At 40.3% G+C, this 23,209-nt stretch overlaps 1 protein-coding gene and 1 non-coding gene across 7 annotated transcripts in view; both read left to right on the top strand.

Moving 5' to 3' along the window:
- The first annotated feature begins 158 nt into the window (after positions 1 to 158).
- On the top strand, positions 159 to 260 carry LOC111540993. Its single transcript, XR_002731127.1, has one exon. It is a non-coding gene; the product is annotated as a U6 spliceosomal RNA (small nuclear RNA).
- Positions 261 to 4,553: 4,293 nt separating this feature from the next.
- NARS2 (asparaginyl-tRNA synthetase 2, mitochondrial) overlaps positions 4,554 to 23,209 on the top strand; it is a 138,738-nt gene continuing 120,082 nt past the window's right edge. For 3 of the 6 annotated variants that reach the window (XR_002731091.2, XM_026446988.1, XM_023209308.2), the window contains exons 1-4: positions 4,554 to 5,069; positions 7,980 to 8,089; positions 10,616 to 10,736; positions 13,417 to 13,557. Coding sequence is in view for 4 of the 6 variants with exons in the window: in XM_026446988.1 (XP_026302773.1) it covers positions 4,929 to 5,069; positions 7,980 to 8,089; positions 10,616 to 10,736; positions 13,417 to 13,557 (513 nt within the window). In the remaining 2 variants the exon portion in view is untranslated. The remainder of the gene's footprint in view (positions 5,070 to 7,979; positions 8,090 to 10,615; positions 10,737 to 13,416; positions 13,558 to 23,209) is intronic. The other 3 variants (XM_023209310.2, XM_023209311.2, XM_023209312.2) reach the window with 3 other exon arrangements.

The following is a 23,209-nucleotide window of genomic DNA, read 5'->3' as shown; positions in this document are numbered from 1 at the left end:
GATGTAAACAGTCAATTTACCAAGAATAAAGTCCAATGAAAATAAACACTAAAAAGGTGTCAAACAAAAATAATAATCAGGGGAATGCAAATTAAAACAGCAGTGGATACTACTCCCCCACCAATACAGCTACTTTAGAAAGTTTAAGACCAAGTATTATTCTCATTTAAACAGCATATATACTAAAATTGAAAGGATACAGAGATTAGCATGGCCCATTCAAGGATGACACGCATATTTATGAAGTGTTTCACATTAAAAAAACAAAGATGAAGTGTTGACAAGAATGTAAAGCAACTAAAACTCTCATATATGGCTGGTGACACTGGGGAAAAAATTTGGCCCTATTTGTTAAACCTTAAGGTTGCATGTCTTATAACAATTTCTCTCAACTATGAATAGCACCATGCAAGGTTTGTGGGGTTTTTTGTTTGTTTGTTTGTTTTTTGAGATGGAGTCTCACTCTGTTGCCCAGGCTGGAGTGCAGTGACGTAATGCAACCTCTGCCTCCCAGGTTCAAGCGATTCTCCTGCCTCAGCCTCCTGAGTAGCTGGGATTACAGGCATGCGCCACCACATCTGGCTAATTTTTTTTCTTTTTTCTTTTCTTTTCTTTTTTTTGTTTGAGATGGAGTCTTGCTCTGTTGCCTAGGCTGGAGTGCAGTGGTTTGATCTCGGCTCATTGCAACCTCTGCCTCCCAGGTTCAAGCGATTCTCCTGCCTCAGCCTCCCCAGTAGCTGTGATTACAGGCACCTGCCACCACACTCAGCTGGTTTTTGTATTTTTAGTAGAGATGGGGGTTTCGCCATGTTGGCCAGGCTGGTTTTGAACTCCTGACCTCAAGTGTTCCACATGCCTCGGCCTCCCAAAGTGCTGGGATTACAGGCATGAGCCACTGCACCCAGCCAATTTTAACTTTTTATCATAGACTTATGTATATTTTGTCATAGTAAATGATAAAATAGACTAGTAACTACATGTATCTTGTGAATTCATGACCTTTTTATTAAATGCTTTGATATTTCTAGGCTACACAGTTCATTAGTAAGTTTTCTGAAATTGTCACAAATCTCCAAGAAAATTTCCAATATATTTATGGAAAAAAATTCACATACAAGTGGACCGGCACAATTCAAACCCATGTTGTTCAAGGGTCAACTATATATTCATATTAAAAACATTTGTGCTACTGTCTGGAAGGTGATGAATCTAAAAGGGAAGGTGTCAAGCCAACATTGAAAACAAAAATAAACAAGAAAGTGATGTGATTTGATATAGCACAAGATACAGGGGATGGTTTGAACTGAGCACCAGAAGCATAAGTGGTATAGTCAACTTTCAATTTTATATATATATATATATATATATATATATGTTTACTAATCTTCAGTTTCAACCAGTTTTCCCTTGTCTTCAACATACTGGGACAGTGGTCCCCTGCTAATAACATAATTAACCTTTTGGCTTAAACAAGTAGTGAGAGGGTAAAGGAAGGCAGGATCCTCACTATCTGGGATTCAGACTCCAGTTCTTAAGCTGCACATTGTCCCCTGGAGTGGGGGAGTTGGGAGAGAAAGAAGGTGCCTTAGTCCATTTTATGTTGCTGTAAAGGAATACCTGACACTGGGCAATGTATAAAGAAAAGAGGCTTATTTAGCTCATGGTTCTACAGGACAAGAAGTTTAAGGGCATGGCCCTGGCTTCTGGTGAGGGCTTTTGTGCCGCATCACAACGTGGTGAAGAAGGTCAAAAGGGAAGTGGACATGTGCAAAAAGGGGAACCCCTGAGGGGCATCCTGGCCTTGTAACAACCCGCTGTGGTGGGAACAAGCCCATTCTTGCAAGAACTCATGCAGTCTGTGGGAACAGCACCAAGCCACTCACAAGGGATCTGCTCCCACACACCATACCCCTTCCATTAGGCCTCACCTCCCAACACCACCACATCAGGGATTAAATTTCAACATGAGTTTTTGTGGGGACAAACAAACCATATCCAAGCCATAGCAGAAGGCAAGACAGAAAGTGGCATGAGTAAGAAATGAGCCAACTGGCTACTACTTTTGATCATTTGGACAGGGTAGGCATAGGCAAAGAAAAGATTTTCACTGGGATAAACATCATTGCTATGTACCCCAGACTGTCTTGTTCCCCAGATTTTGAACCAACAAACTTATTTTCCCTTAAAAGTCCATAGCTGCATAATTCCGATGGCACTGGCTGCAAGTTTCCATTTTTCCTTTCTCACGGTTCAAGAAGTGCCCTTTTTATTTATTTATTTTTTTGAGACAGAGTCTCACTCTGTTGCTCAGGCTGGAATGCAGTGATGCGATCTCGGCTTACTGCAACCTCTGCCTCCCGGGTTCAGGCAATTCTCCTGAGTCAGCCTCCCGAGTAGCTGGGACTACAGGCACATGCCGCCACATCCGGCTAATTTTTTTGTATTTTAGTGGAGATGGGGTTTCACTGTGGTCAGGCTGGTCTCAAACTCCTGAGCTCAGGTAGTCCGCCCACCTCAGCCTCCCAAAGTGCTAGAATTACAGGCATGAGCCACTGCGCCTGGCCTATATATTTTTTTAATCGATAAGAAGTGTATTCATTTATCTGCACAGTTCTGCAGGCTGTGCAAGAAGCATTGCACCAGAATCTGCTTCGACTCAAAGTAAATAATGTCAAGGTTTGTTGTCATTCAGTCATTCAGGAAGGCAAAGAGGAGCAAGCATCACATGGCAAAAGAGGAAGGAAGAGAGAAGGAGGGGGGTGCCAGGCTCTTTTCAACAATCAGCTCTTGCAAAAACGAATGGAGTGGGAATTCACTCCTGCAAGGGTGGCACCAAGGCCTTCATGAGGCCCCCATGATCCAAACACCTCTCAGTAGGTTCCACCTCCAACACTGAGTATTTTCAGATGAGATATTTTCTAGTCTTGAGAATGGTTTTACAATTTTTCCAGGCCATTTGCCCTCCTGGCAACCTTCCCTGTTCACCTTCTGGCAGGAAATTTTCTCACATGCCTATCTGGCAAAATAATGATCCTCTTCAAAAATTCAGCTTAATTTTCTCCTTCTCTAGACTATATTATATTTTATCCGACATATTTTTATATCATAAACATATATTTTATCCAATATATTATAATTTAATTATAAGTTTATACTATTTTATAATTTTATTATATTTATAATTTTAATTTATTAAAAGAACCAGGGAACACATTTATATTATATAATATTGTAATACATGTATATATTATATATTATAATTTTATTTTATCCAATATAATATTTGGATAAAATATCAAAAATAATTTTTTGAATAAATTTAAGAGGTAGCGTAATATATAAGGGTGACTGTTTTCAGGCCAAACAAATGCAGACAACTCATACATCTATGTGTGCACTTATTGGTTTATATTTCAGTAGTCTCTTTTCTTCCTTTTCTCCGTCTCTAAAGCATGAGCTCCTTGATGGAAGGGATCATGGTCTTTTCCACCTTGGGATACTACGTAATATAGCACACTGCTTAAATGCATAGAGCCAGCACTTCTGGGTTTAAATCTCACACTTACGGAATGTGTATCCTTAAGTAGGTCACCTAGCCTTTCTGTGCCTAAGTTCTCTTATTTGTAAAATGGGCATAATAACAGTAGCATCTTTAAGTAAGGTAAAATTGAGAGTGAGAGAGTGAGAGTGAGAGGGGGAGAGAGACAGCGAGCGCGAGCGCTGGTCTTGAACTCCTGGGCTGAAGCAATTCTCCTACTTCTGCCTCCCTAAGAGTTGGGATTACAGGCGAGAGCCACTGCACTCGGCCAAACGTTTTATTTTTTTAAATTAGATTAAAAACCTTTTCATGACTGTCATCGAGTTACAGTTTTTTTTTGTTTTTTAACAAAAGGTAGCCTAATACATAAAAGGGTCATTGTTTCCAGGTCAGACAAATGCAGATAGCTGTGTTGGAGGGCAGAGGGAAGAGGGAGACTTGGAAGATTCTGGCTGGTAACACTCGACATTCCTCCAGTCTCTGCTACATCTTCCCACCGTCTTGCCGGCCATATGCAAGGTCCCTCCAGTTCCTCTTATTTACCTGTTAGAGGACTACCTTCTCCAGGAAGCCACCTCTGGCGTCCCACGCTTAGGCGCTGTCAGGCAAACTGATCACCCTTTTATGCAACTGTCTGTTTAGCTGATACCACACAACTGTGACTTGCGCAGAGGGGCTATGTCTGATTTTTCCCTGCGGAGAACTCAGGAACGGAACAACTGATTTCTTCAAGCGAATCCTGTTAACAGCTAAGAGCCTCCTCTTAGTTGGATCCCTGTTGTTGACTGATGGAGACGGTTTCCCTCGCCATCAGTCACTCTTTGCCTCTCAGTTTCGCAGCCTCACCTGGAAACTTTAGAAATGAAGACCCTCAGATGCGCTCCCAGGTTCTTTCAGCGATAACCTCTACAACCTTAGGGCATTAGCTCCGCCCCATCTCGGCTCCTGACCCCGCCCCCTTCCGCACGCTTCCCTAAGCCTGGGTCACAAGTACGCATGCTCTCCCTTCTTCGTCGTAGCGTGATGACGTAAGCGGCGTTGGCGTGATGTCGTAAGAGTGGCGGCGCGTGTTGCGGCCCGGGGTCTGTGCGTAGTTTTGGAATTGTCGCGGGCAGTGGGGCGCCCTAGCTGCCAAGTGCACGTGGTTTGTTTCCGGCGTTTGCCTAGTGTCCTGACCTCTCCGCCCCGTTGGAAGTGGGAAACGGAGAGGTTCTGTGGGGACAGAGCTGGGTGTTCTGAAGGAGTAAGCTCGTATCCGAGGGGCTCTGGAGTGCCTTAGAGCAGAGCTGCGGCCGCGGAAGGGGAGCCGCTAAGAAAGGAGGGCCGCTGCAGGCGGGGTTCCAACCGCGGGGTCTAGGCTGCTCCCGCGGAGGGCCTGGGCGGCCGCGCGATGCTGGGAGTCCGCTGTCTGCTCCGGTCCGTGCGCTTCTGTTCCTCCGCCCCTTTCCCCAAGCACAAACCTTCAGCCAAACTGAGCGTGCGGGACGCTCTCGGGGCCCAGAACACGAGTGGGGAGCGCATTAAGGTCCAGGTTGGTGAATGGGAAGGGAGTGGGTTTTTTTCTTGTAGGGACTTATATGGCACATCCACATGTAGCTTTTCCTTTACTGTGGGGTCAGACACAACCCCCAGCAGGGAAAAGTTAGAAAGTGCAGGTAGGCGTCGCGGGTTTCCACTTTTCTGCTTTCCATTACTTTTCACAAAACTGTTCCGATGACTCGAAAGCGCTAGAATTTTGCTTTCATGATTCCAGGGTATTGCCTGTAAACTTGTTAATCATACCCAAAGTGTAAACGAACAAGCCCCCTTTCTCTGTCTTTATCCCTTATGATGAATATCCGGGTTTCTAAAGTGGTTGTCTTGACCTCCCTCCTTGAGAGCAGAAACCGTGTCTTATCTGCCTTTGTAATCACACATGGCTAACAGTAAATACTTGTTCAAACCATGCCTTTTAAACTTTTAGTCACCTCAATGCCTATTGTGGGGCTCTGCATGTAATATATTTTTAATGAATTCGGAGAAAGAGTGGAATGTAGCAGTTTGAAAGAGCTCTGGAGTTAAGCAGCTTAGGTTTAAATCTCTGCATAGCGTTTATGCGTTCTACACCTTATTTTCCTCTTATGAAAATAGAGATAATAATTGTCCCTGAGTCCTGAAAATTAAATGAGGTAATGGAAATAAGATATTTAGAACAGTGGCTCATAGTCTACAAATGTTAGCTGCTATTATTTCTCTTGCTGATTATATTATTTGCAGCAGCTCCACATAGAAGAGGTGCAGAATAAACAAGGTGGTTTGACTGTTTCTTACTAGGCTGCTGAAGTACACTGATGTGGTTATTTTTTGAGACAGGATCTAGCTCTGTCACCCAGGCTGGAGTGCAGTGGTGTGATCTCAGTTCACTGCAGTCTCCATTCTCCCAGGCTCGAGCAGTCCTCCTGCCTCGGCCTCCAGAGTAGCTGAAACTATAGGCATGCACCACCATACTCTAATTTTTTAAGTTTTTTGTGGAGCTGGGTCTCACTATATTGCCCAGGCTAGTCTCGAACTCCTGGACTCAAGCAGTCCTCCTCCTCCTCCTGCCTCCCAGAGTGCTGGGATTACAGGCATAAGCCTGGCAGATGTGGTTATAATAAATAAATAATTAGTTTTTGAGTAGGTTCTTGCTCTGTCACCCATGATTGTAGTGACACAGTCATGGCTTGCTGTTGCAGTGATTTTTGTTGTCCTCACATATCCTTTGCTTTTTAGCAGTATGACCAATCTGCTAAAAAGATTGCATTTCTTTGAGTTCCATATTCTTTCCATAGGTCTGTTTGTCTATTAATTGGGCATACATTAATGATACTTTGTGCGCTAGTCAAGAGAAAAACTCAAAGATGAAAAGAGAACCTGCTGCCCAGGTGAGAGGATTTCAGTTTAGTCCTGTGAGGTCTGATATGGTAGCTACCAGCCACTTTTGGCTCTAAGCACTTGAAGTTTGACTGGTCCAAATTGAGATGTGCTTTAAGTGTAAAATACATACCAATTTTGAAGAACCAAAAAGAATGCAAAATATTTCAATATGTTTTTATATTGATTATATGTTGATAATGTTTGGGGCATAATAGGTTAAGTAAAATATTTCACCTATTTTTTTATGTTCAACATGGCCACAAAAAGAAATTTTAAATTAAACATGTGACTCATTATATTTCTGTTGGACAGCCCTGCTCCAGTGGTTAAAACAAATAATTTTAGCAATAAGATAGTTGGTAGTAAGGTAAGTAAAGAACTGTAAGAAAACAGGAAGTTAACGTAACTGAGAAAGTTAAGGAAGATATCTTGCGTGAGGTGACGTTTCAGCCAAGTCCTGAAAGATGTGTTCCCTAGGCAGGGGAACTGGGGATGGGGCAGAATTATAATAGCATCCCAGAAAAGCTCATTGATAAGAACATGAACTTTGAAGTAAGAACTTCCTTTTGAATCCCAACTCTACTAATTGGTGACTATGTCCTGGAATATTTAGAGAGGTTTTCCTGACATCTCTAAATAATGTTTCCTCAAGGAGCTCTAAAATGATAACCACTTCATTAAGTTCTTCTGAGGATTAAGTAGCATAATATTTATACAGAGCTTAGAATAGAACTACATTACAAAGGGCTCAATAAATGTTAACTTTAACAAGTGAAAGAAAGTGGTCGTTTGGAGTTAGTTTTTTTTTTTTGAGATGGAGTCTTGCTCTGTCACCCAGGCTGGAGTGCAGTGGCGCGATCTTGGCTCATTGCAACCTCTACCTCCCGAGTTCAAGTGATTCTTCTGCCTCAGCCTCCCAGTAACTGGGACTACAAGCGAGCGCCAACACGCCTGGCTAATTTTTGTATTTTCAGTAGAGACAGGGTTTCACCATGTTGGACAGGCTGGTCTCGAACTCCCGACCTCAAGTGATCCATCCTCCTCAGCCTCCCAAAGTGCTGGGATTTCTGCACCCAGCCTGGAAATTACTGTTGATTTAGAATCACCAAAGAGGAGGTGCCTTCTGGGCAGCATGGTGAGATGAAACCAGAAAGAAGGGCGTACCCCATATCCTGAGAAAGGCACCAAGATATGTGCCCTGTTATTTATTGTTGGGCCAGGGGGCAGGGGTCTTGGAGGAAATACCTGGAATTGCCAATATTGGGAAGATTGGTTATATGAATTAGGCTCATCAATGTGAAGGAATGTTAGGCATGCGTTCGAAATGTTGTGCTTTATTACGAAAACAAAAGATAGAATACCAAAGTGTGTATCCCATTGTGATTGAACATATAAAATTAAGTATGCATATTGGTGAACTAAAAGAAGTCGATTTGTTGAGGCAGGATTGTGCGTACATGTTTTTCTTTCATTTAGTCTGTGTGTGTATGTGTAATGAAAACATAAAATGTTTTACTCTCACATTAGAAATATTTCTCTTCCTTAGGGATGGATTCGTTCTGTCCGATCCCAGAAGGAAGTCTTGTTCCTGCATGTAAATGATGGGTCATCTTTGGAAAGCCTTCAGATTGTTGCAGATTCAAGCCTTGACAGTAGGTGAGTTTTGTTTTTTAAAAGAATTCTTTGATTTTTGTTTTTCACCTCTAGTGCTTCTGACTTCCCTAAACCAGTGTTTACATTGAACCCTGAGTAATCTTTTGAAACAAATCTGCTTTCATAGCTTTGAGGATCAAGTCCAAATATTTGGAATCAAGATCCTTCAAGCTCAGGCCTTTCCTCCTCTATTTGACATCATCACATGCTGATATCCCCAACCTATGCTTCACTTCAGTCTTTCTTAATTATTTGCAGCTCCCCTAAGCTGTTCTGCTCTTTCCTAATAGCATTTATACGTCTTGCTGCCACTGCCCAATACAGCCTCTTCTCCTCTTGTCTTTCATAGTTCCTGCTTAGTTAGGCATCATCTGATGTTCCCATCCCATAACTGTGTCAGGTACCCCTTTTTTGTGCTCCCGTAGCATCCCGTGCCTACATCTGTGTTAAAAGTATCACATTGGATGGTAATCAACTGTATTCCTATTTGACTCCTCCTGCTAGACTCTTAATTTCCTGAGGTTAGGAATGGCATCTCATTCTTTTTTGTATTCTTGACCTCTAGCATAGTGCTGACAATATGACAAATTATTACAGGTTGAATAAATGTAAGAAACTTTATGGTCTCATTCATTAGGTTTTAAAACTAACACTAGGTCAGGTGTGGTGGTTCACGCCTGTAATCCCAGCACTTTGGGAGGCCGAGACAGATCACTTGAGTCAAGGAGTTCAAGACCAGCCTAGGCAACATAGTAAAACCCTGTCTCTACCAAAAATATAAAAATGAGTTGGGCATAGTGGTATGCACCAATAATCTCAGCTACTCGGGAGGCTGAGGCTAGAGCATGTCTTGAGCCCTGGAGGTCAAGGCTGTGGTGAGCCAAGATCTTGCCACGGCATTGCAGCCTGTGTGATAGAGCCCTGTCTCCAAAAAACCCCCCAAAACCAAAAACTAACACCATTTTAATGTTAGGTATCAGCTCTGAGGAAGAGAACATTATTCTAATTTGTTAGAATAAGAGTGCTTTGCTATTCTGAGGATTGTTAGGGTTAATGCTGTTTACACATTGAATAGGTTCATGGATCAGAGACTGTGGTCAACTGGGCAGAACAAAAAAAAATTGTTGTAATAGTAACTTTTTTTTTTTTTTTTTTTTTTGTGAGTCTGACTCTGTCGCCCAGACTGGAGTATAGTGGCATGATCTCTGTTCACTGCAACCTCTGCCTCATGAGTTCAAGCAATTCTGGTGCCTCAGTCTCCTGAATAGTTGGGTTTACAGGTGTGTGTCACCACACCGGGCTAATTTTTTGTATTTTTAGTAGAGACAGAGTTTTACCATGTTGGCCAGGCTGGTCTTGAATTCCTGACCTCAAGTGATCTGCCTGCCTCAGCCTCCCAAAGTGCTGGGATTACAGGCATGAGCCACCACACCTGGCCCTATTATTAATGGTAACCTTTTAAAAACTTTGTAATTGTTTTGATTGTTTATATCAGTGTAGCAATCACATGGGTCTAATGGGACCTAGATTTTAGAGTTTCCGGAGGATGACTCTTTGAGATATTCCCAGGAAACCTGAGGATAGTATTTATATTCATATATGTCAGGTAGTACATATTTTAAGTTAGAGCATCTCAAATTACCCTCTCAGGTTGATGAAAGTATACCAGATTTCCCCACCCATAATGCAATAGTGGACAATCAGGTGGAGAATCTCCTGACTTACTTTAATAAAATTTATTGTGTTGCTATAATATTTTAATAGTTTTTTAGGAAGGCACTTATTGTCATACTTACTGCAATTATGAAATGTTAGAACTAGAACAGATGGGCTGGGCATGGTGGCTCATGCCTCTAATCCCAGCACTTTGGGAGGCCAAGGCAGGAGGATTGCTTGAGCCCAGGTGTTCAAGACCAGCCTTGGCAGCATAGTGAGACCTGGTCTCTTTAAAGAAAAGAAAAAAGAATTAGAACAGATGTACTATCATTTACCAGCTCCTTTTTTAATAGATGATTCTTAAATGAACTTAGATGACTTTTCATAGTTGTCATACCGTTAATTTGTGGGTGAACTTGAACTCGAACCTAGTCTTATTAACCAGAATGTAGCACCTTATGTGCTCAGATCACCAGCCAACTAAGTAAAAAAAAAAAAAAAAATTTTAATTGCAAAAATAGGACAGAGAATTCCCGGCTAATTTTATTTTGATTTGCAGTTTTCGCATGTATTCTGTAATCTTTTAGAAAGTTTTTGGCCAACTAACTTTTTAATAAGGGCAATTGTACAGCCTCTTAATTCTGAATTATATGAATTCTTAACTCTGTTCCCATTTTAAAGCTTATGGAATTCATTTTTATAATTTTATACTCTATTTATACAACAGATTATCCATTGATTCTGAAGATTATTTAACCAATTGAGGGTAAAAGCTTTTGTCATTAAGTATTTTAATATTCTTATTGCATAGTTGATATTAAAATGAAGTTGTATATAATGATATCTTGTTTATCTTGTTTTTTCTTACTGTAGAGAATTAACTTTTGGGAGTTCTGTGGAAATACAAGGGCAGCTGATAAAAAGTCCATCCAAAAGGCAAAATGTGGAACTGAAGGCAGAAAAAATTAAAGTTATTGGAAATTGCGATGCCAAGGTATGATTTCTGACACTTTTGTGGAGGCTATTTAGGCTTTAATTAAGACAGCAATCTGTTTTAAGTGTGATTATTAGGAAGATGAAACTTAGAATGTATTTCATTTGCAACTTACCAGATAATTGAAACAAGCCATACAACCTGAAGAGGCAGTAGCAAAAATTATTTATGTAGATAGCTTAGTGAGAGGTAAGTGTTAATTTTTGCATCTCTGTGGTGTGTGTCACAGTTAAAACTTGCTGCTTTTACAAGCATGCCCAGTCAGCCACAATGATATACCAGAGCGGGCTCGTTCTTAGGAAAGCCAGGAATGACTTTTGCGTGATCTAGAACCGATCATCCAATAATGGTTGGCGCTAGCCACCTTTGGCTGTTTGTTATTAAGTTAATTGAAATTCAATAAAAAAATCCAGTTCCTCAGTGGCATTATCCACATTTCAAGTGCTCAGTAGTTGCATGTGGCTACTGGCTACTATATTGGATAGCATAAAACATTTCCATTTATCACAGAAAGTTCTGTTGGGTGATGCCGATCAATAGTATTATAATGCTTAGGCTGAACCAGAGGCAAGAAATTCGGCATTAAGACATGTTTATGCCTGTTTTTGTAAGACTCTTCTGTTAGCTTCATATTTATAAGCTTGATAAAGAGGTTGAAGAGAATAAAAGGTTATTAATCAAATTCTTTAAATTTACAATGGAGAAAATGAGGCCCAGCCAGATGAAATGATTTACTTAACGTTATGAGCCGATGTGACACAGCTGAAATTTGTATTCTAGCCATATGAATCCTCTGTGTTTTTGCTAAACCTGTCTTCAAACATTTAATGAACAAAAGCGAGGAAATACAGGAAAATTGCATCATTTTAATTCATTGTTAATTCTTTCAGTATAATAGGAAGAAATGTAAAGAAATGAAGAAAATGCAATTTTTGTTAAAATGTCATCCTTAATTTCTAAGAAATTCTGATTGACATGTAAAATCAGGAATCAGGTTCTAAGATTTCTGAAAAATAGAATGTAGAATAATTTGGAAATCAAGAGCATAATATAGACGGTAACCATTTTTCTTTTTGGTTTTTTATAGGGATCTGTGATTATTAAAAATTTGCCATGTGTTTCACTACAGTAGTTCACCCTTGTCTGTGGTTTTGCTTTTCACAGTTTGTTGCCTACAGTGAACTGTGGTCTCAGAATATTACATGGAAAATTCCAGAAATAAACAATTCTTAAGTTTTTTTTTTTTTTTTTTTGAGATGGAGTCTTGCTCTGCTGCCCAGACTGGAGTACAGTGGCCGGATCTCAGCTCACTGCAAGCTCCACCTCCCGGGTTCACGCCATTCTCCTGTCTCAGCCTCCCGAGTAGCTGGGACTACAGGCGCCCGCCTCGTCGCCCGGCTAGTTTTTTGTATTTTCTATTAGAGACGGGGTTTCACCGTATTAGCCAGGATGGCCTCGATCTCCTGACCTCGTGATCTGCCCGTCTCGGCCTCCCAAAGTGCTGGGATTACAGGCTTGAGCCACCGCGCCTGGCCAACAATTCTTAAGTTTTAAATTTCATGCCATTCTCATTGTGTGATGGAATCTTGAGGTATCTTGCTCTATCCTGCCTAGAATGTGAATCATCCTTTTGTCCAGCTTATCTGTACTTTATATACTACCTGGCCATTGTTGTCAAAGAAAAAACATAATGTTTATATGATTTGATACTGACCGTGGTTTTAGGTATCCACTGGGGGTCTTGGAACATATCCCCTGTGGGTAAGTGGGGGACTACTATATTCTTAAATTGTTCTTCCTGGGCTTCTTTGGTGTTGATGGCTTCGTCTTCCCTGAAGCCCTTCGATTCAGTATCATTTTGAAATATTCCGACATTAGGGAATTCTGACCCCTAGAATTATGATATGGTCACATTTTCACTTTTAGTAAGTACGGTGCTTTTTTCTATACAACATAAGAGTTTGTTTGTGTACAAGACTTAAAAAGAATGGATGAGACTGAAAGAAACAGGCTGCCAGTGTAGCTCTTTTTTAGCTTCTCTATTGTCTTTTTAATTAAAACTTTGATTTTTGTCTGAAAGGATGTGTCTGTCTTAATCTTTTGACATGAATGTGAGCAGGGTAGACATATTTCAATGTGGAACCATAATTTTCTTTCAAACTTTTTGTACATCTTTACTACTCTGCTAGATAGAAGTATCATGTTGATAGTAGTAATAAATTGCACCAATTGATTGTGAATGATCATGGGCTTTCAAGTCATATAGGTAATTTTAAAATGGAACATTAGCCTTGTGTGTACATGTTTAACGTCTACAATGTTTTGAACTCCTGTGTGCCAAACAGTGGAAATTTTGCATAATTAATCATAACCTATTTGTAGGAAGTGATTCACAGCTAATGGATACAAACTTGATAAATAACAGATGAGCTTCAGTGATATTAGCTCAGTTACTTGGCTAATAAGTGGTAGAGCTAGATTCAAACCTACATCTCTCTGATTCCATCCTACCATTCCACTTACCTGGTGGAAATAATGTGGATTAAAATCAGTTATATTAAAACATAAGGAAAGGATCTTAGTTTGGTTCTGAAGCACTATTTAAGAAATACCCTGGAAAACCGATTTTATTAAACAGTGCCTATTTTGGCCTCTAATTTGTTCTTTTCATTATTGGCAGGCTTTCCCCATCAAATATAAAGAGAGGCATCCTCTAGAGTACCTGAGACAATACCCTCACTTTAGGTGTAGGACTAACGTTCTGGGTTCTATACTGAGGATTCGCAGTGAAGCCATGGCTGCTATTCATTCTTTCTTTAAGGTAAGATCCTAAAAGTTCCCTCCTGACCCTGTGTTATACCTCCTCTCCCTCCTTATTTCCCTTCATCCCCATGCAACCACAATCCACTTCCTGTTCCTGTGCATTAGCTTGCATTTTTCTAGAGTTTTATGTAAATGAAATCATTCAGCATATACTGTTTTTTGTCTTTTTTCACTTGGCATAATTATTGAGATTCATCCATTTTGTTATGTGTATCAGCAGTTTGTTCCCTTTACCACTAAGTGTGATGTTAGCTATAGGTTTTAATAGATGCTCTGAATTTGGTTGAGAAAGTTCTCTCCTCTTCCTTGTTTGCTGAGTTTTATCAGTAATGGGTATTGGGTTTTGTCAGTTTTTTCTGCATCTTTTGAGATGACCTATGGTTTTTGTTTTGTAATGCTGAATTACATTGATTAATTTTTGAATGTTAAACTAACCCAGCATTTCTAGGAATATAGATATATTCCACTATAGATGTCTTACATTGGCTGGGCACAGTGGTTAATGCCTGTAATCCCAGCACTTTGGGAGGCCGAGGTGGGTGGATCACCTGGGGTCAGGAGTTCGAGACCAGCCCGGCCAATATGGTGAAACCCCGTCTCCACTAAAAATACAAAACATTAGCTGGACATGGTGGCGAGTGCCTGTAATCCCAGCTACTAGGGAGGCTGAGGCAGGAGAATTACTTGAACCTGGGAGGTGGAGGTTGCAGTGAGCCGAGATTGTGCCACCGCACTCCAGTCTGGGCAGCAGAGTGAGACTCCATCTCCAAAAAAAAATTCTTACATTAATATATTAATAATATAGGTATATGATATTACAGATGTATTCTTTTAATATTTTGTTGGATTCAATTTGCTATAACTTCGATTAGAATTTTGCCTCACCACTCAAAAGGGGTATTATTCTATAGTTTTGTTTTCTTCTAATGTCTTTGTCTGGTTTTGGTATCAGGGTAAGGTTGACCTCATTCAGTGAGTTGGGGATATTCTCTTCCTTTATCTTTTCTAAAAGTAAAATTACACAGTTATCCATACAGTTATGATTATTTCTTTCTTAAATGTGGAGAATTCACTAGTGAATTCATCTCAGTGTGTACTTTCAAATTTGTCTTTTTTTTTTCCAGTGGGGGGTACAGTTTTTATCTACCATTTCAATTTCTTTTTAACTTTATTTTGTTTAATTTTATCTTGAGATGGGAGTTACTGTGTTGCCTGGCTAGTCTTGAACTCCTGGGCTCAAGCAGTCCTCTCCCCTCAGCCTCCCAAGTAGCTGGGATTACAAGCATGTGCCACCATGCCCAGAAAATTATTACTGCCTTTTTTTGTTTTAAAATTATTTATTGACCAGGTGCAGTGACTCATACCTGTAATCCCAGCACTTTGGGAGGCTGAGGTGTGCAGATCACTTGAGGTCAGGAATTTAAGAGCAGCCTGAAACCCCATCTGTACTAAAAATACAAAAATTAGCTGGGCGTGGTGGTGGGTACCTGTAGTCCCAGCTAGTTGGGAGGTTGCAGCAGGAGAATCACTTGAGCCCAGGAGTCAGAGGTTGCCGTGAGGCGAGATCATGCCACTTGCACTCCAGCCTGGATGACAGAGTGAGACTATCTTAAACAGCAACAACAAAATTATTTATTTATTTATTTATTTATTTATTTATTTATTTATTTATTTATTTAGAGACAGATCTTGTTATTTTGTCCTGATTGGAGCGCAGTGGCTATTCACAGGTGCAATCATGGTGCCCTACAGCCTTGAATTCCTGGCCTCAAGCAGTCCTGCCTCACACCCCTGAGTAGCTGGGACTACAGGTGTATGTCACTGCACGTGATTTATTTCTTGAATAGTTACACAACTTTATAGCTTATCTATTTTTTCTTGAGTGAACTTTGGTAGTCTTTCAAGAATTGATCCATTTTATTTAAGTTTTTAAACTTACTGCCATAAAGCTATAGGTATCCCCTTATTATTTTAATATCTGTAGCATCTGTGATGATGTTGTCTCATTCCTGTTGATAACTTGTGGCCTCTCTGTTTTCTGATTAGCCCGGTTAGAGGTATATCAGTTTTATCAAGCTTTTTAAAAAAATCTCAATTAATATCTTTGCTTTCAAATCTACTTTGATATTATAACCACTAGAACTTTCCTTTGATTCGTGTTAGCATATATATATTTTTTCATCCTTTTAAACCATGGTTAACCCTTGAACAACATGGAGGTTAGGGGTACCAACTCTTTATGTAGTCAGAAATCCAGTCATAGGTCGGGTGCGGTGGCTCACGCCTGTAATCCCAGCACTTTGGGAGGCCAAGGTGGGCAGATCGCTTGAGGTCAGGAGTTTGAGACTAGCCTAACCAACATGATGAAACCCTATCTCTACTAAAAATACAAAACGGCCAGGCATGGTGGTGGGTGCCTGTAATCCCAGCTACTCAGGAGGCTGAGGCAAGAGAATTGCTTGAACCTGGGAGGCAGAGGTTGCAATGAGCTGAGATCACACCACTGCACTCCAGCCTGGGCGACAAGAGCTTGACTCTGTCTCAAAAAAAAAAAAAAAAAAATCCAAGTATAAATTTTTGCGTCCCCAAAAACATGACTAATAGCTTACTGTTGACTGGAAGTCTTACTGATAATGTAAATAGTTGAGTAACACATATTTTGTATTTCACAAAAGGTGCAAGGTTTTCTCACTTGCTGGCATAGCTGTAGCAACAGTTTCACGATTTCCTTATTTTTTCTTAGGAAAAAATTTCGTAAGTGGTCTTTATGCTGAATTTGTCTTGAAATGGCAAGCAGCTGCAGACCTCAATCTGCAGTACATATTAAGAAATTAAACTTTTACGTTTCATGTCGTGACTTTTCTCTGCTTCTTGAGACTACTTCTAGCCTCACTCGTAGTACTTCATGTGGGTCCCATGGTTTTAATTAAGATTTACAGTATTGCGCTGAAACTGATGAAAAATAATGCGAGAACTACAAGAGATTGCTTTTTACTGCGACACATAATTTACTGAGAGATGAACTGCTTGTGAGATGATTAGCATCCCTGGGTGTTTTAAGTGAGTACTTGTAACACTTGAGCGCACTATAGTAGCTATGAAATTATTGTACATACTGTATATAACTACTTTTATGCATTTATGATTTAATACTGCACTTTTACATTTGCTTACATTTCTGTCTACTGCAAATGGTGCCCTGTATGGTCTGTGTTTGTGTAAGTTTGGATAAATTTTAACTTACTGTAATAGATTTGTGTGTACTTATGGTAGTAAATAACATATACTAATATCTACATATATTTTATGCATCCATGGCATACTTTTTTCTTAATTTAAAAAATATTTTGGCCGGGCGCGGTGGCTCAAGCCTGTAATCCCAGCACTTTGGGAGGCCGAGACGGGCGGATCACGAGGTCAGGAGATCAAGACCATCCTGGCTAATATGGCGAAACCCCGTCTCTACTAAAAAATACAAAAAACTAGCCGGGCGACGAGGCGGGCGCCTGTAGTCCCAGCTACTCGGGAGGCTGAGGCAGGAGAATGGCGTGAACCCGGGAGGCGGAGCTTGCAGTGAGCTGAGATCTGGCCACTGCGCTCCAGCCTGGGCGGCAGAGCAAGACTCCGTCTCAAAAAATATATATATATATATTTCTAGGCTATGCTGTTCATCTGCAAACTTTTTCACATTGCTGCAAATCTCCAAAACATTTTCCAATATATTTATTGAGAGAAATCCAGGTATGAGTAGACTCATGCAGTTTTAATCTGTCTTGTTGAAGGGTCAAATGTATTTGTATCTTTATATTTTAAAGTGCATTTCTTGTTGGCAGCATATGGTTAGATCTTGCTTTTTATACCCAGTCTGATAATCCATCTCACTCTCTTAATTTGTGTGTTTAGCTCATATACATTTAATGTGAATATTGACATGATTTTCTTTGAGTCATCTTGCTGTTTTTATTTCTAATTGTCCTATCTGTTCTTTGTTCTCTTTTTTCTCTTTTTTTTTAACCGCCTTTTGCATTGTTTCTTATTTCTTACCTTCTTTGTTGTCCTCTTAACTATAACTCTGTTTTGTTATTTTAGTGACTGCTTTAGGGTTTATAGTATACATCTTTGACTTCAGTTGATGTTTTGCCACCTAACGTATAGTGTAATAACCTTATAATACATACTTATATTTCTTTCCCCCTTTATGTTATTTTTTGCTGTGCATTTTACTTTTATGTTATAAATCCTGTGATTCATCATTATTATTCAAGCAATCAATTATATTTTAAAGAGATTTAAATAAAATCTTATATATTTACCTATGTAGTTATTATTTCTGGGGCTTTTACTTTAGATTTCATATCTGGATGTTTCGTTTCAGCTGTTCGTTTGTTTGTTATAAATAAAGACAAGGTCTCATTATGTTGCCCAGGCTGGTCTCGAACTCCTAGCCTCAAGCGATCTTCCTGTCTTGGCCTCCCAAAGTGCTCATTACAGGCATGAGCCACTGTGCCTGGCCTAGGCTGTTCTTTATGTCTTTCATGTCTAGTTAACATTTCAAACATGGACTATAGTTTTAATAACTGTTTAAGAACAGTTGTGTCTTTTTCTCCTGATGTTAACATGTCTGTTAGTTATGGGTTAGTTTTGATTGGTCTCTTCATTCTGGGTTATGGTTTCTTGACTCTGCATGACTTAGCTTTGGGTGCCAGACATTGTGAATTTTACCTTGTTGGGTGCTGTGGGTTTACACACAGATACTGGTATCTCTTTGATCCTTTGAGTTCTTGCTGATGTGATTTGTTAAGCAGGTCTGTAGCAGTGCTCAGTCTAGTACTGTTTATTCCTCACTGAGGCAAAGCCTTCCTTAGGTCCTGACCTAGGGCCTTGGGAATGATGAGTTTTTCTAGTTTGTGGAACAGGTACTTTTTCCAGCCAGCATGTGAGCACTGGGCACTGTTTTCTCTAATCTTTTTAGATGGTTCTTTCCCTAGCATTGGATAGTTTCCTCACACAAATGCACTGATCTACCTAATACTCCAGGGTGCCCTCTGCAGCTCTTTCCTCTCTGATATTCTAGCGTATGAACTCTAACCACTTGGGTCTCTCCAGACTCTTGAGTTGTGTCTCTTCAACTCAGGGAGTCTACTGGGCTCTACCCTACTTCTTACCCTTCCCTGTACTGTGGCCTGGAAGACCTCAAGGTAGTAAGCTGGTCTACTGGTAGGGGTTTACCATGTTTGTTTCCCATCTCAGAGAGAGATGGCTTTTGTTGCCTGCTATCTGTTATCTTGAAAACTATTGTTTCATGGGGTTTGCTTTTTATTGTTACTGTTTTTGTTGTTGTTGTTTTACTATGTTTTAGGTGGTTTCCTGTTTCTCCATCTTGGTCATAGATTTATATTCTGTATAAAGTAAGCATTAATTTTAAAGAGTTACTGGTGTTGATCAAGTAGGTCTATCTAATGACGAAAGACATTTTGTCTCTTTTAGCTTTGCTTCTCAACCATTTCCCCCTACCTGGGAAAGCCACAGTTTAATGTGGTTGACAAGTTGCTAATGTGAAGGGAAATTTTCTGCCTGTGGATGGGATGGCCCCAAAGGCAAGGAGTGATCCAGCAGATAAAGTTTGTTGTTATTCCACGTGGTTTCGCGAGGGTTCCTGTGGTACTTCTCCAGATCTAGCTAATTTGCAGAGGTTGTGTAATAGTGGATATAGCCTTCCCTTGGGCTGTATCCAGATTCACATAGCCCCAGTCTTGCTATAGCTTGCCAACAAAGTTCTTGCCCCTTGAAAAAGCTTCTTCAGATTAACTTTTGGTGAAAGAGCTAAAGAACATTATGGCTTTTAGGCATATGCTTTTGATAAAACAAAGGAAAATAAATCAAATTATGCAGTGTCATCCCATTATAGTTTGTAAGCGTCCAGTTACACATGCTGTCAGAAACTTTGCTATGCAGTTTCCATGTGGATTTTCAGTAGTGCTTGAACCACACAATCATAAAAATACCTTTTTGTTTTTTAACCACATGACTTCAACAGCTGATAAAGTAGACCTACTTTAGTTCTGAAGGTTTTGTAGGCTTTTGGCCACTAGGTGGTGATATTGACAAGTAGACTAAATATATATTTATTACTTGAAGCTTTTAGAGATATGTAAACAATTAAAATATAAGACAAATAAGCTAAAAAAATTTTGAAATAAAAAATAAAGTAGCCAGGGTGCAATGGTTCACATCTGTAATCCCAGCACTTTGGGAGGCTGAGGCAAGAGGATCTGTTGCGCCCAGGAGTTAGAGGCCAGCCTAGGCAACATAGTCAGACTTGGTCTCTAGTAAAAATAATTAGCCAGGCATGGTGGCATGTGCCTATAGTCCCAACTACTCAGGAGGCTGAGGCAGGGGGATCACTTGAGCCCAGGAGGTGGAGGCTGCAGTGATCCGTGTTCATGCCACTGAACTCCAGCCTGGGCAGGAGAGTGAGATCCTGTCTTTAAAAAATTATTATTGTTACTGGGCGCGGTGACTCACGCCTGTAATCCTAGCACTTTGGGAGGCTGAGGTGGGCTGATTGCCTGAGTTTAGGATTTTGAGACCAACCTTGGCAACACAGTGAAACCCCCGTCTTTACTAAAATGCAAAAAAAATTAGCTGGGTATGGCGGCATACACCTGTAGTTCCAGCTACTCGGGAGGCTGAGGTAGAAGAATTGCTTGAACCCAGGAGGCGGAGGTTGCAGTGAGTAGAGACTGCGCCACTGCACTCCAGCCTGGGCAACAGAGCGAGATTCCATCTCAATAATAATAATAACAATAATAATAATAATAAATGTGTGTGTGTGCCTCAGGTGAGGCACCGCACCTGACTAAAAATTATTAAAAGTAAAATTTGAAAAACATTCATGACTGAGAGCTGTGGCTCACACCTGAAATCTCAGCACTTTGGGCGGCTGAGGCAGGTAGATCACAAGGTCAAGAGATTGACACTATCCTGGCCAACATGGTGAAACCCCACCTCTACTAAAAATACAAAACTTAGCTGGGCATGGTGGTGTGCACCTGTAGTCCCAGCTACTCGTAAGGTTGAGGCAGGAGAATCGCTTGAACCCGGGAGGTGGAGGTTGCAGTGAACCGAGATTGCGCCACTGCACTCCATCCTGGCGACAGAGTGAGACTCTGTCTCAAAAAAAAAATTCAAGTGGTTGGAAATAAGTTGAATTTTAGTACCATTCGTGGTAGAGTAGTTACAAAAATAGATACTTTTTGAGTAGTAATAAATTCACTTAGTAATTGTAAAGACCTGGAGAATATAATTCTGTTACCTACCTTTATGTGTGATACTTACCTACCTTTGTGTGTGATACTTAGGATTCAGTTGTTTAAAGAAGCCTTTCTGGAGTACTATGAGGCATATTAAGTAACGGTTATATGTTACCTAGTATTTTGTAGTGTTTCTTTGATCTGTTACTTTGGGTTTGCGAAAAGATGTTAAGCCTCCAAATAAATTTTTGTAAGTTTCAGTTTTGTTAATTAAATTTTAGAAATGTGGGGAGAAATAGAAACTTGAACAGTACTTTTAAGACACTTTAAGGATCTAAGGTTATTTCTTGGTTTGAGTATGAAAAATATTTTTTGTTTAACCTTGTTTGCTCATAAAACTGACACACTTGTTTTGTACTAAAACTTGGCTATTGAGAATCCTCAAGGAATGAGTCATTCAGAAAAGCCAAGTTTCTGAAATAACTGAGGAATTTTCTCTTTAGGCACCAATTTTTTCTAAATTCCAGTGGAAGTGTTCCTAAAATGGATTACTTACTTTCCTGTCTTCCTCACTGAGCCAGTAAAAAAGATTCCGCTCTTTCTTTCTCAATGAGTCGAGGTTCTTCCTGTGAGTATCAGGGATTGTTCTCCTCTGTATGGCAGCGTTTTCAAAGCCTGCCACTGACTATGTGAAGTATTTTTGTTATTACTGTTGTTGTTGTTTTGAGATGAGGTCTCATACTGTTGCCGGGGCTGGAGTGTAGTGATGCAATCATGGCTTACTACCACCTTAATCCCCCAGGCCGAAGCGGTCCTCCTACCTCAGCCTCCCAAGTAACTGAGACTACAGGAAGGCACCACTGTGCCTGTCTAGTTTTTTAAAGTGTATTTTTTGTAGAGACGGGATCTCACTCTGTTGCCTAAGCTGGTCTTGAACTCGTAGGCCCAAGCAGTCCTGCCTGGACCAACCAAAGTGCTAGGTCCAGATGTGAACCACTGTGCCCAGCCTATGTGGAGTGTTCTTTACCTTTGTGTAGAAGGTCTCCAGATTGCTATGCCTTTGAGTTCCAGTGACTGCTTTTTATGTTTTTGGTTTGTTTGTTTGTTGGTTGGTTTTTTTTTTGAGACAGTCTTGCTGTGTCACCCAGGCTAGAGCACAGTGGCGTGATCTCGGCTCACTGCAACCTCTGCCTCAGCCTCCCGAGTATCTGGGACTATAGGTGTGTACCACCACACCGGGCTAATTTTTGTATTTTTTAGTAGAGACCGGGTTTCACCACATTGGTCAGGCTGGTCTCAAACTCCTGACCTCAGGTGATTCGCCCATCTCAGCCTCCCAAAGTGCTGGGATTACAGGACTTGAGACACTGCGCCTGGCCTCTTTATGCATTTTTTAAATCTCTTCTTGCTGTCAGTTTGTGTTGTCTATGGCCTGCCTGTGGCTAACAATTCCTTTCACGTTTCCTTTTTTGTTGATTCTGATTAAATGATAGTTATTTCAGTTACATGTGAAAGATAGTTATTTCAGTTACATGTGAAAGAAAAAGATAATCTAATTGTCTTCTCTTAGTGGTGTATATGGGCCGTAATGTATGAACTTCATAATTTTGGGATACTCAGAGTCTTATAAAATATTTGGTTTTAGAATGTGTGTTAAAATATTTATATACTTGGAGGTGATGGGTGGAATCTGAAAAATTGGGTGAAAGTGTTTGCTTTTATTTTTGGCCCCTTCTCTGGCCCTCATGTACTCTACTTAGGAACCCCTTTGCTGTGAGACAGTATAAGTAAGTGACACTGGAAACCTATTTGAGGCACATAGTGACAATACTTAACTACTTCTTGCTATTTACTTTGCTTTTTTTCTTTTTACTCCCCTACCCGCTTTCACTTTTTTGGACTTTGTTAGCACGGCTGTATTATTCTTCCTTTGTACTCTCTCCTTTATTAGCGTTTGGTAATGTTAGGAACTTTGATAAGCCTTGCAGTTTTAAAGCAGCGAAAGCTGCTGGGCCCTTTTGTAATGTTTAGCATTAGTTAAGTATTAAAAGTAATTCCCACTAGGTGTGTGATTTTTTAAAAATCCGATAGTTATTTTCATAAGATTGACACTGCTGTTTCTTGTGGCATTTGACTGGTTCTAACTTGGGCAATCATATTTAGCCGTTAAATTTTCTCCTCCCTCTCCACCTCCCCTTCCCCACCCTCGTTTCCTTTGGATTTTTCACTTCCTTTCTTTGTTTACTACACTCATGTTCATAGTTGCCTACATTCATGTGGAATAAATGTTTCACGTCCATGATTCTTGGTTCCTAGGAGATAAAAATTTTATGCGGTAATGTTATTGATCAGATTTTATTGGTTTTCTATAATGTGCTCTGTGCAGCACCTCTAGGC

The sequence above is a fragment of the Piliocolobus tephrosceles genome, chromosome 13, assembly GCF_002776525.5.
Source record: "Piliocolobus tephrosceles isolate RC106 chromosome 13, ASM277652v3, whole genome shotgun sequence".
In the NCBI taxonomy this organism is placed as follows: Eukaryota; Metazoa; Chordata; class Mammalia; order Primates; family Cercopithecidae; genus Piliocolobus; species Piliocolobus tephrosceles.
The sequence above is the reverse complement of the archived record's forward strand: the minus strand, read 5'-3'. Positions and strand labels throughout refer to the sequence as shown.